The sequence below is a fragment of the Dermacentor variabilis genome, chromosome 4 (assembly GCF_050947875.1).
Source record: "Dermacentor variabilis isolate Ectoservices chromosome 4, ASM5094787v1, whole genome shotgun sequence".
NCBI classification, from domain to species: Eukaryota; Metazoa; Arthropoda; class Arachnida; order Ixodida; family Ixodidae; genus Dermacentor; species Dermacentor variabilis.
The window spans coordinates 15,241,168-15,253,947 of NC_134571.1; the positions used below are offsets into that span (position 1 = coordinate 15,241,168).

At 47.5% G+C, this 12,780-nt stretch overlaps 1 protein-coding gene across 1 annotated transcript; it reads left to right on the plus strand.

Annotated features, from left to right (window-relative positions):
* Positions 1 to 1,519: 1,519 nt before the first annotated feature.
* LOC142577704 (endochitinase-like) lies at positions 1,520 to 3,949 on the plus strand. The gene has a single exon (XM_075687159.1). It carries the CDS (start codon positions 1,657 to 1,659, stop codon positions 3,070 to 3,072), a length of 1,416 nt encoding a protein of 471 aa, XP_075543274.1. The 5' UTR covers positions 1,520 to 1,656; the 3' UTR covers positions 3,073 to 3,949.
* The last annotated feature ends 8,831 nt before the right edge of the window (positions 3,950 to 12,780 follow it).

Sequence of the window (12,780 nt, forward strand, 5' to 3'; positions counted from 1 at the left end):
CCTGGCTTGCATTTTCGACTCAATTGGTAGAATTCTGCCATGCTCTTTTCTACTCTTTTGACTTGGGTTACCACATAGACTGCGTATTTTTGTACTTCCGAAAGGTCTTTGGTACTGTTCCTGATGCCTTGCTGTTACATAAATTATCATGTCTCGGCATTGATCCTGCTATAGTCTATTGGATAACAAATTATTTGACTGGGCGAACGCAGCATGTCCTGATCAGCGGAGCTAAATCAACTGCTGTAACCGTAACTTCTGGCGTCACCCAAAGGTCTGTTTGTGGGCCGTTGTTATTCTTAGTTTATAAAAATGATATTGTGCAAGGACTTCAGTGCAAAGTGCGATTGTATGCAGACGACTGCTTAATTTCGAGAGATCTACAAGGTGATCATGATGTTAGCTGCCTAAAGAGTGATTTAAACACAATTCATGGTTGGTGTCCGAAGTTTGGCACGTCTTTAAACAGTGCAAAATGTCAACTTGTGTCTTTCACCCGTAAACGCCGCTCCGATAGAACTTTGATGGACGGCCTCTTGAACGGGCTAAACTTTATAGATATCTTGGGGTCTACTTTTCAGAAAATTTGAACTAGAATAGATATATTGAATATGTCACCTTAAAGTCATCAACAATGCTCAACCTCATCAGTCGTAATTTTCAGAGGAGCTTTACAACACAAATGTTCCCACAATACTCGAGCACGCTTGCCCAGCTTGGGACCCTCAAACCTCGTGTCTTATAGAGAACTTTAAGCGCAATCAAAACCGCGTTGCCAGGTTTATTTCTGGAAATTACAGCTCCCACAGCAGAATTACGTTAATTAAAGAAAACCTTGGCTGGCAAACACTAGCACAACGCCGCTTAGCAACGAAATTAGTTTCTTTTTCTAATTTACTCTGGTCTCACAGGAATAAACAAGAACTTGTACATTTTCCCGCTCTACTTCATTTCTTTGCGATGTCACCATGAGTTTAAGGTTTTTGAAATATGCAGTCCCATTGATGTCTTCCGCAAATCATTTTTGCCGCTTTCTTCAACGCACCGGAGTATCGTTCAATGTAAAACGTGCTCTGAGTTTCAGTCATTTTTATCGTCTAACCTGTCGTAAGCACATATCATTGCGCTTCGTGCGATAAATGAACGTTCTCTTTTCTATAATGCGCCTGTCAACCTACTGCTATGCTTCTTCTGTGCTTTTTATTTTTGTTACGTTTAGGTTGTACCTTGTTGTTTCTGCTTTTTGAATCAGCTCAAGTTTTGCTTATGTTTTGATTTTCGCTACAAATTTTCCCTACAAATGATTTTCGCTCGGCACTGCAGGTACTTGTATAAATATAAGTAAAAGAAGGATGCGCCGTCAATTTCTCATACAAATTAGTGCCTTCTCCTTCACTGAATTCGCAGTTGATTTTTTACCTCATCTTCGCTTGGTAATTTCCGGTGAAGAGAAGGATGATGCACATTTCGCGTCACGTGCTCACGAGAAATGGTCTCCAACCGCTAGGAAGGTCTCTGTGATCCGAATGAGAGACGCCCACCTGTCAGGTCGCACGTTAGCGTTCCCGCCGTGACGTTATATAAGCTGACGGCGTCCAGCCACAACAACTCTACCGCTCTGTCTTCTGCGCGGCTCACCGACATCCAGTCGGAGCTATGGGTGATTCCAGTGACGCTTCCAGTGATCGCCACAGCTCGACCCGGCGGCGGCGGCGGCGGCGGCATCGCAGCGACGACGACGAGTCATCACTGCGTTACATGCTGCGCAATCAGAACCTACTCCTGGTCGTGTTCCTGATCCTCGGTGTGCTCACGGTGTCTTGCGCGTGCGTCGCCATTGTCGCCGCAGTGGTCGAGCACTTCTGGACGTCCATCGACGAACCGATGGGAGCCGCCATTGCCGCAGAAGGCGCTGTCGACGACGGTCGAAAACAGCGAGGAGGCAAGTCCTCCTCCGCCGAGTTCGTCATGCAGCGGCAATCCGAGGCGGACGGTGCGAACCGCGCAGTCTTCTGTTTCGTCAACTACACAGCGGCGTCCGGTTCACCGCACCGGTTCGTCGTGGACAACGTGTCGGCCGACCTCTGCGACGCTCTCGTCTTCGTGTCCGTCGGGCTGGACGTGCTGCAACAGAGCGCGCGTTTCAAGCGGCCTGTCGAAGACGCCCAGACCCTCCAGAGCTTGACGTCGCTGCCCGCGCCCGTCTGGGTCTTGGTCGGCGGCGAGCTCGCGGACTCTCGCGACTTCCGGAAGGTAGTGCGAGAGAAGCGGACGCGACTCGCCTTCGTGCACAACGCGGCGGTCTGGTCACGCCGCATGGGACTCGCCGGCCTAATCCTCTACTGGAAGTATCCGACACTGAGATACCGCTCAAATTACAGCACATTCGTGAACACCATGCGCATCATCTTCGAACACAAGGGGCTGCGCTTGAGCGTGGTCGTACCATGGGAGACGGCGAAGCGACGCGATGGCTATTTCGTACCATCGCTGTACAACCGGCTCGACCTCGTCGTCGTCGACACGCACCGTACCGTGGACCCGGCGTCGTTTCCGGTCACCACATGCCAGAGCCCGATGCGGGCCGTCTTCAGGGCGCACCATAACGGCCAGATGGGACTGTCCTCGGTTCTCGACGAGCTGTCTATGGTCACCGAGCACATGCTTGGCAAGACCATGCTGAGCGTCTCGTTCGCCGGCGCCACGTTCACCCTGAAGCGGCCCTGGATGAAGCACGTTCGTGTAGGCATGCGCGTACTCGGTCCCGGCAAGCCCTTCACTCACACCAACCGCTCGGGCCTGGCCAGTTACTACGAGGTTGCCAAGGCGCTGACGCACCGCGATGCGTCCTCGTGGCACAGTGCAACTCACGGCTTCTCTCGCTGCTCGGTGGCCTACTGGAAGGACCAGTGGGTCGGCTTCGAGGACCGTGCTAGCCTGCGCCTTAAGCGGTCAGTGGTGCGAAAGACTGCGGGCCTCGCGGTCTGGGACTTGTCCATGGACGATTTCGCAGGGGACTTGGGACTCGCGTGGCCCCTGCTTCGCGAGGCTCACGACGTGGTGCATGGTTGAGATCAGGCGAGGTCATTTTCGGAGTGAATGAAAACGTGGTAATTTCTCGCCCCCCCCCCTTTTTTCTTAATTTAGCGCGTTGTTTTTACTTCGGTCTTAGCGTTCATTTGGAAATTCCTTCACGTTTCTCGATTCGGTGTAGTAAAATGGCATTGCTGTGCGAATTACACAGTATCTGTATTGGATAATTGCAATGTCACTGTATTATGATTAGCACATGTTTATCAGGGACATTTTGAGCATATTATGCATATCCGCGCGTTGGTGTAAATGTCCGTTTTTCGCGCGTCCAGCTTGAACGATTCACAGCCGACAAATCGCGTGAGGTTTCCTGCTCTGATAGCAAGCCAATGCTCTTATAATTTACTGCTTATATTGTGTTGCTGTTTTATATTATCTGCGTGGTTTCATAACGCTGATATACAACTATCGACGGTTACAGAGCGGCTGATGGTATTGAGCGGGCCATGCATTAAGCCGCCTAACTCCGTACCTTCCCTACTGGCAAAACATTCATTCGTGCATTTTTTGTGAATGCCCGCATTCAGCATATACTATATTATAGTGGCACTGCTGTTACCCGAAAGACTAAGAGCATACAAATGACCTACTTTTTCGACAAGTGCGGCAGTCATTTCATTGAACGCTCCGTTTCAGTTGTAAACTTTGTCTTGGTATAGCCGACTTTTCCCTAGTTTCCCCGAATGTGCACAGAACAGTGATCGTTGCAGTAAAAATCATGAGCCATTCCACTCTGGTAAGGTGGTTGACCAGCGAAGCTCTTTAGCGCACGACACGGAGGTAACACAATTTTGAACAAAGGTGCGGACTCATTTATTGTCTTGATGGGTGGTTATCGCGACGAAAGGTACGCACTCATTTATTGTCTTGATCGGGGGTCGTTATTTCACAACTGTAATCGCTTTCTTCGATAATGTCAAATCTATGCACGTACGACGCTGGGTGGTCGGTTGGGCCGGATCGGTGTGACATCGCAAGGGATATGTCTGCAACACGGAACGTGTAAACCGCTCCGTTTTCGGTACAGACGAATCCAAATTGAAATCACCGACAACAAGGGTAGTGTCATTGCAGCTAATTCACGCAAAGTGAGTAGCCGTGAACCTTACGGAACTATGAGTCATTGCGTTTTTTGCTTGTTTACGGGGGTATATGGGCCATTCCTCACGGGGGTCTGAGCCATTGATGATGACAGTTTTCGAGGTGCTGTTCTTTGTGTTGTATGCGTGATTAGAAAGCATTTTAAGCACTGTTTGCTTCACTTTGCTGAGTGCTTGTAGCCTCTGCCTTACGGGGCTATGAGCTATTGCATTTTTTATTTGCTTACGGGAGTATGAATGCTTACGAAGGTATGAACCATTGATGATAGTTTTTGTTCACGGAGAACAAAAATGCATGGAACCCTAGCCATATGCAGCTTCGCTGTAAAAAATTGTGCAGGTCCAACGCATATGCAGGCACCTATGTCAAACAAAGCTTTGTACAATGTTAGTGCTTAGGAATTTTAGAAAAATAACACTAGGGAAAGACTCATTCCGTTCGGTGTTCAAAGTGGAATAGTCAGCATGCTAAAGTGAATCGAAAAAAAAGGTAAATTATAATTTACTGTTTTAAGAAATCAGCCGAGTGGCGTCAAGAATGAAGTCTTTCGTCACTGTTCAAACATTTGAGTGGCTGTACCCCAACGTGAAGCTCCAAACGAAAGCAAGACGGGGACGTTCATGCTGAGGCCAAGCTTGTTTACAGGGAACTCGAGCAACCTTCTTCTTACTGCTAAAATTCGTCGACACGCAAGGAGAAAATGGGCAGTTGTTTCCGGTTCACCGCATTGTATACACAAAGGAGATACCGTCACGCCAGCCCTGTTTATGCAGAAATTTAGCGTCGGGATGTGGCAGCATTAAAGGTTACATTAACGAGGCTATAGCCTCGTTAATGTAACCGGCGGTAGCAAGAATGCGAGGCCAGGATAGATTTGTACAACTCGTTCATCATTGTTAGTCTCCGAAACCTAGCGGCAGGGATAAAACGGTCGGGGTAACGGCAGAAACTAAAGAGCCACCTAGGGAAGCCTTTGCTAATGAGTCGGCACACTCATGCAAAGCAAACCTTTGTGCCCAGGCACCCAAATTAGACGAAGGAAACGGAGATGAGACGGACCCAATAGATATAATGCTTACAAAATTTTTGAATTAATGCACGTTGTAAGTGATGAGCATAGAGTGAGTCGGTGATAATAGCTACTGATGACTGAGATGGGTTCAATCTGTGCAGTGCTAAAACTAAAGCTATCAATTCTGCTAGATGGGAGCAAAATCAGGAAGTCTAATTGAATAGGACCAACCTAGCGAATGAGAAAACATTTCTACACCTGTCTTTTCATTTCTCTGTGAGGTATCTGTCGCTATTATAGCGTTGGTCTGAATATGCCGCAAGTGATCATCCAGCAAGCGATTGAGAATTTCTGAAGACAAATATTTCGCATTACTTGGGTAGATGTTATCGAGAATAATTTCTAGAAAGACAGTAGTAGAATTTGCTGGAGTTACCTCGCAGAGTTTAACATTGAAGGCGCGAAAGGTGCCTGCGCAAAAACCACCTGCGGTGTACGAAAACGTGACCAATGGACGCTAAAAAATCAAGTCGGCTGACTAATAAACACTGTCTGGTGTCTTCTAAGATGGGAGTCATACAGTCGCAGAAAGGTTTTGACTGTTAGTAGTCGAAACCTAGCCATCAACGAACGCACTCGCGCTTCCAGGTCAACGTTGGCTACAAATTTCGAGAGGCCAAGGCAAAGGTGGAGCGCAACCCGTTCTATTAGAACAAGAGGACGAATCTTATAAGCGGCACCTCCAGAGAACAGAACACACCCAAATTCCAATATTGGCCTGACACGCTTGCTGTATATCATTAGCCGTGTGTCTCTTTGCATTCCTGATTGATTATTGCTCAACCGTCGTAATATACCTAGAGCACTACCTCCTTTTGTAGCAGCATGTGGCAGCGAATTGACTTTAAAGTACGGGGACAGCGCAAAATTGACGGGACAACAGACTTAGAAAGCCCGAACACGACGCTGACTTACAGCTGATTTTTTTAACATGTGGGCATGTATATAACCTGTCATATACGCACATGTCAAAACAAGATCAATTGTAAGTCAGCGCCGTGTTCGTCCTTTCTTTGTCTTGTGTTCGGTAAATTTTGCGCAGTGCCCCAGCTTACGCACCGTAAACCAACTAGCCCAAGCCACAACCCTAGCAATTGAGTTAACTATAATAAATCACCCCCAGGTAGTTGGTGTGTTCAACTTAGGGGATGAGTTTGTACTGATAACACAGAGATATATGCGCTGGACTCCTTGGCGAAAAGACCAGTACAACACTCTTGTTAACGTTGAAAGATAGGTGAGTTCCTTCCAGCCAAGGTTCAAGGATGGTGATATTTTTTTTATTTATTTATTTATTTATTAGTAAAAATACAGATAATTGCATGTGCGTAGTATACATAAGGAGGTCCCATAGTCAAAGACTGTATCGGGACCTAATATAATATTGCAATGTCCCGTAAAGAGACAGAGAGCCATCTACGGAAGTAAAGAACGTAATATCATCTGCTTAAACACATGTGTGTAAGTCAGGATTACAAGGGATATCACTATGTAATATATTGAAGAACAGTGGAGACAAACCGGCCCCTTGAGGTACACCCCGCGTCTTTCAAAACCTTCTAGAGGCGATACTATTCCTATCACAAAAGAATTCTCTGCCCCTCAAGAACTCGGTTGTCCATCTTACAAAGTACATAGGAAGATCTAGGACATTCATTCTGTCCAACAATATTGAATGTTCGGCACTGTTATAGGCTTTGGTAACATATAACGTGACCAGTGCAGCACATTGCCCGCGGTGCTGTGCAGGGTGAATTAGACGCTCTATGTCTGCGTGCGCAAACCAAATGGACAAGCCTGGTCTAAAACCAATTTAGAAAGGGCTCAGCAGTTCTCTGGTGTTCGCGAACTTCATGATTCCGGCATGTAATATTCCGTCTATAAGCTTAGCAAAGTTTGACTTAACGAAATAGGCCGAATGTTTTCCAATGTATATCCGCTACCTTGATTTTTGAGCGATAATATTACCTTAGAGAGTTTCCACTGAAATGGTAGCCAAGCCTTCTCTATAGAATGATTAACAAGCACCGATAAATCATCAGGATACTCCTTATAGAATTTTTTTATTATTGCCGTGGTAACCCCATCCGGACTGGGGGCAACAGCCGGCAAACTTACAACCACTGAGGCCAAATCCGGTAATGACACTTCCTCGATATCGTCCACAGATCCAAGCCATAAAGGCCGACAAGGTAGGCAAGATAAAAAGTAGCTCTCAAGCCCTTTGGCAATTTGTTCCAAGGACTCAGCAATTTCACTTGGCATGAGAACAAGTGGGTCAGCAGTAATTGATGGTTGAATCATCTTCTGCGATCTCAGAAAGCGGAACAATGCCCCCTCTGTTGCGTTTTCTGATCAAGAAATCAAAACGTCTGAGATTGTACTCGTCCTTTCTTTAGAAACCGTACGACACTGGTTGTGTAGAATTGTTTCCACGCAGCTTTCCTCTGCCTATAGCCTCTAGTGTAGTTATCGTTCCACCGTTTGCTAGGGCTATTGCTTTTACTCGAATGCATCACAAATTCAGATCTTTTCGAGAATCCTCTAATACCGACAATAAACTATCAGCCTTTTGATTCCAATTCATTTCTCATTGAGCTAAACGCTACTCTCAAACAAGTCTTAACGCAGATATATTTATTAAAGCTTCTCTCATGAAGCTCCGGAGAGGTTAGCGGGCCTACCACTTCAAAAACAACAGTGAGGTGGCCGCTGTTGGCGGCACCACAAATATTTGGCCACCATCATACGACAACATTTGTTCCAGAGAACGTGAGGTCTAAAACAGCGAGAATGTCCCCGGATAAAAGTAAATGCTCCTCTATTCATGCATGAGAGTCCATTATCTACTGTTCATTCCCAAAGTCGCTTACCACACTGGTCCGTTTTGTATCCCCATGATCCACGGTGTGAATTGAATTAACCAGGCAAGACTATCTTTTCCGCAGTACGCTATAATTGAATCTAATGGACGTATGCCTTGGACTCCCACAGGAAGGTAAGCATTTACGATTGAGAAAGGCCTAAATTCAGGCAGATTTATTTCTACTGCAATTATTTCGCTGTCTGGGGCCACAAACGTGAATGATAAATTCGTTGTGTGACAAAATTTAGTTGAGACAAATATTAGGATACCTCCCACTGTAATGGGATATTCCAAACAAAAACATTGATGTGTGAGATGAAGTAAATCTGTTGAAGCAGCAAGTATAGAGCGACAGTTCCACAGAAGTGCTCTCATCTGCCCTCGGATGGCGAGAGCACCGTAGTGGCAAATGCCCTCGCCAAAACAGAGTATGTTGACTACGCGACATTAGGGCCTTTTTTTGGGGTTTTGAACGGGGCCGAGAACTTCAGGCAGCATTGATGGGGGACCCGCTACGTTTGGAAGCCCGCGACTCCTCATCCGGGCTCGATGCATCAGCCGACTCCAAGTTAACGGGACCAGCTACATTTGATTGCTTATCAGGTAAAGAAGACCTAACATTTTCCTGACTCCCCGTTGGCAAATTGGATATGTTGAGCTCAGATACTGCATTAGGTTTTGGCAGTGCAACAGATCCAGAAGTTGCCTGGTGCAGCTGCATTAATTGTGCGGAAACAATTTGGGATATGCACTCAATTACACTTTCAACGAGCCGTTCCACGACCTTTGCCATCGACTTTTCTACAGCAGGTGTAATCGCTTCTGGAATCGTTGAATTCATGGCAGCAGGCTGCCGCGTTTCAACACCATCGTAACCACGTGTTCTTTCTTTTACTGCGACAGTAGCCTTTCTACGGGAGCAACGCCTCTTGTCCATTACCTCAAGAAATTGAATTTCCCGTGCTCGAGAAATTAGCTTGATGGGCTCCTCCACATAGGCAACAGTTCTCTGTTTAAGAGACGCACTCATTGTCCTGATGTCCCTCGATGCAGATGAAGCCACGAGGAATAGACTTGCAGCTACCCGCGCTGTATCCAAAACGCCAACTGCGGCATTGTAATGGACGCGATGCAGGATGATCTACACGAAAAACTAGTGGTCAGATTTTTAATTCTGAGGGACATAATGTTCCTGCAAACCTGACCATCCCAGATTCTGCAGCTACGCATACGTTGTCATTCATGTGGTTGCACCGATAGATGACATTAACACCTGCCGCAGAGAGCTTTTCTAGTGTTTCTGAAGGACTCAATCGAGAGTCCACACCACGATCTATTCCCTTCGTGCACGCCAGATGAGGCAGAATGAATGCGTTTAATTTGACGGAACCAAACGAAGAACATTTTAGTAGATATGTCACACATGGCTGGTCTGGCGATCTGCAGACGATGTCTCTCCTCTTCCAAATTGGAGAACGTCTGTGATATGCAGATAGTGATGGATCACAGCTTTAAGATCTCTTTGAATTGCTTACGGGTTGTTGATTCGAATGCAGTCGCCGTTCGAAGGTACCACAGCCACTAGGATGCTACTCACTCCACCGCGAAAGAAGGTTCCTAAGGGCATTTCATCAGGAGGGATAGAAGCTGACCAGGGGAACGCCCCTGGGGGCCAGGCGAGGTGTTCTTCATGAGGACGGGCTGACTATCTCAGTCAAAACATACAGCCTACTGCAGCTTATTGCCAGGAATCAACCTTAAACCGCCCAACACCTAGCCGAGCACCCCACAGCTCTCACATGACCACCAGGCAGACAGGTCAGATGGGCCCGAGGAGCGTTGACAAAAGTCACCGCCTGGCCGTGGGGAACGTCAGCTTGATGGTGTTCCTTCGGCACACTTATATGAAATGGCTGCACGAGTTGCCCGAGCAATTCGTTTTTCTCGTTGATGAGATGCTGTGTAGATGTTTATTTTACATGGTGGTGCTGAAGAACACTATCGTCGTCATTTCACAACATGACATATTGCGTTTAGGAGTAGTAAGGTCTTCCAAAACGATGCGACGGTTTCTGGAAGGAGACGCTGAATGAGTGAAGAGCAGAGGTCCGTGAACGGTGATACACGAGACATAACGTTGTACGTTTAAGTCCGCGGTACAACCATCAGAGATGCGCCCTAAATTGGTTCTGAGGATTTCAACGTTGGGAGGTGTCGTAGTAGTGCGGAGAAAACCAACTGCACGATTCAAAAACTAAATAATCGAAAGCATGGCCGACAAGGAAAACGCCAATATACTGGTCAGCATAGACAGAATACAGCTCGGAGGCACTTACCACAACGTGAAAAGCAACATACGAACCCCGGGCGACGTCTCCAGAGGCGCCATCAATGTCCTTATACCCGGAATGGGCACCGCAAAACTCATGGCAGGAATCGGAGCACTGGCAAGGTACACCGTTCCTCTAGCCCGAAAAATGGGTCAGTCGACCGCGCCAGTCGTATTCTTTGAAGGACAGCACGTTCCCTACTACATTATCTCCTAGAGCGCAGTGTTGCGGCTCGAGGTGGCGTTTAGGCCAGGAATCCACCAAGCCCATTGACAAGTGCGTCCGGTAGTAGGAATGAAGGGAATGAGGTTTATTTTACATCATTTACCGTGGCTCCAGATACTAAAGCCCACTCCGTGCAAGAGCATATTAAACGTCTGCGTTCACATCAGGACACGTCAGCACCTCCGCTCGCACTAGAGGACTCCGCTTTTAATACCATCGTCTTCCATTGCTGACTAGATTAGGTAATCTCATGACTGTATCGCGGCCAATTACAATTGTCGAATCGGTCGAAATAGCCCGCCCATGATATCGCACCGTTCCGCTGAACTCCGCTTCCGATGTTGCTAAATATGCCCCCACATGTTCAGCAAGCGCGTAGCAATCTGGGAATCCGAGGTCGAGGCCGTTCCCACGGTAGCATTCGACGTGGGCCCTTTTCATCGTTAGTTCAGGCTGTCAGGTGCAGAAGGAGAGTCTTTTGTTGATCCGTCAACCGTCGGCGTCAAAGCTGCGTTGACTTCTGGATAGGCGCTGGTGAATGAAGGGGAAGGGGTTGCCTCGTGGTAAAAGTCTTGTAAAAAGGTGTAAATAATAATGCAGCTGGTAGCGCCAAGCGTAGCACCACGGCGGCGGCTATCGGATGTCGGTGTAAGCGCCTCTATGACATTTGACCGGAGAGGTGCGTGTGACGATGCGGTATGGTCCGTCATACTTTGAGAGAAGTTTTGTCGAAAGTCCAGGCGTGGTACAAGGCACGGATAGCAAGACAAATGTGCTAGGGGCGAAGTTAGGGCTGGTAGTGTCGCCATCACGATTGCATTTTTGTCGTTGTTGGTCTTAGGAGGTAAAATTTTGGGCTAACTGATGGCATTCCTCTGCATATCTGGTGATGGCTGAAACGGGAGGACATTCTGACGCTCTGGTTGATAAGGCAAAACCACATCGATGGTATGAGAAGGATCGCGACCGTAGAGGAGAAGGTATGGGGAAAATCCTGTAGTACTTTGTGTAGCCGTGTTATATGCGTACGTAACAATTATGAGAATGATGTCCCAGTTTGTATGATCCGATGAAACGTACATGGCGAGCATGTCACCAAGGATTTGACGGAAACGCTCCCTAAGCCCATTAGTTTGAGTGTGGTACGGCGTGGTGGTCCGGTGAACAACGCGGCATTGAGCAAGCAGAGCTTCAACCACTTGAGAAGAAACACGCGGCCTCTATCGCTGAGCAGTTCCCGAGGTGGGCCATGGTGAAGAATGAAATGATTGAGCAGAAAGGATACAGCGTCACTGGCGGTGACTGCAGGTAGAGCGGCGGTATCGGCATACCGTGGAAGGTGATCAACTGCGACAATAATCCATTGTTTGCTAGCAGGTGTTAGGGATAGCGTCCCGTAGAGGTCAATTCCCACACGGTCGAAGGCAGGAGCAAAGCACGGAAGCGGTTGTAATAAACCGTTGGCAGGATGAGGTGGGCATTGTCGGCGTTGGTATTGTGGGTACGAGCGCACCATTTTTTTTAACAAAGCTAAACGGGAGGACATTCTGACGCTCTGGTTGATAAGGCAAAACCACATCGATGGTATGAGAAGGATCGTGACCGTAGAGGAGAAGGTATGGGGGAAATCCTGTAGTACTTTGTGTAGCCCACCACGGTGTAGAATATTGCATAGTCCAAATGGCATCATGTTAAATTCGTATAAACCGTCTGGAATGCGGTTTTAGGGCGATTAACTGCTAACATAGGGACCTGCCAGTAGCCCGAGCGTAAATCCAACTAAGGGAAGAATTCATCGCCTTGCAAGCTGTCCCGAGTGTTGTCAATTCGCGGTAGATTGTACACGTATTTACGTGTTATCCTATTAAGACGGTGATAGTCAACGCGGAACCGAATGGAACCATCTCAGCAGTAGTAACCGTGCCACAGGCGCTCATACATCTCGAAGACGCCTGCGTTTACACATTGTGGGTCGGTGTGGAAAGAAGCGCACATATCGGAACGCAAAGTCTTCGGAAAAACAAGGAACCACTTGCGACCATCGGGCTGGCAGTTACGTCGATACAAAAAGTTGTCCGGACGGCGAAATGAGC

Coding starts and splice junctions, on each gene's coding strand:
- LOC142577704 (XM_075687159.1), top strand. CDS start 1,657: ATGGGTGATTCCAGTGACGCTTCCAGTGATCGCCACAGCTCGACCCGG.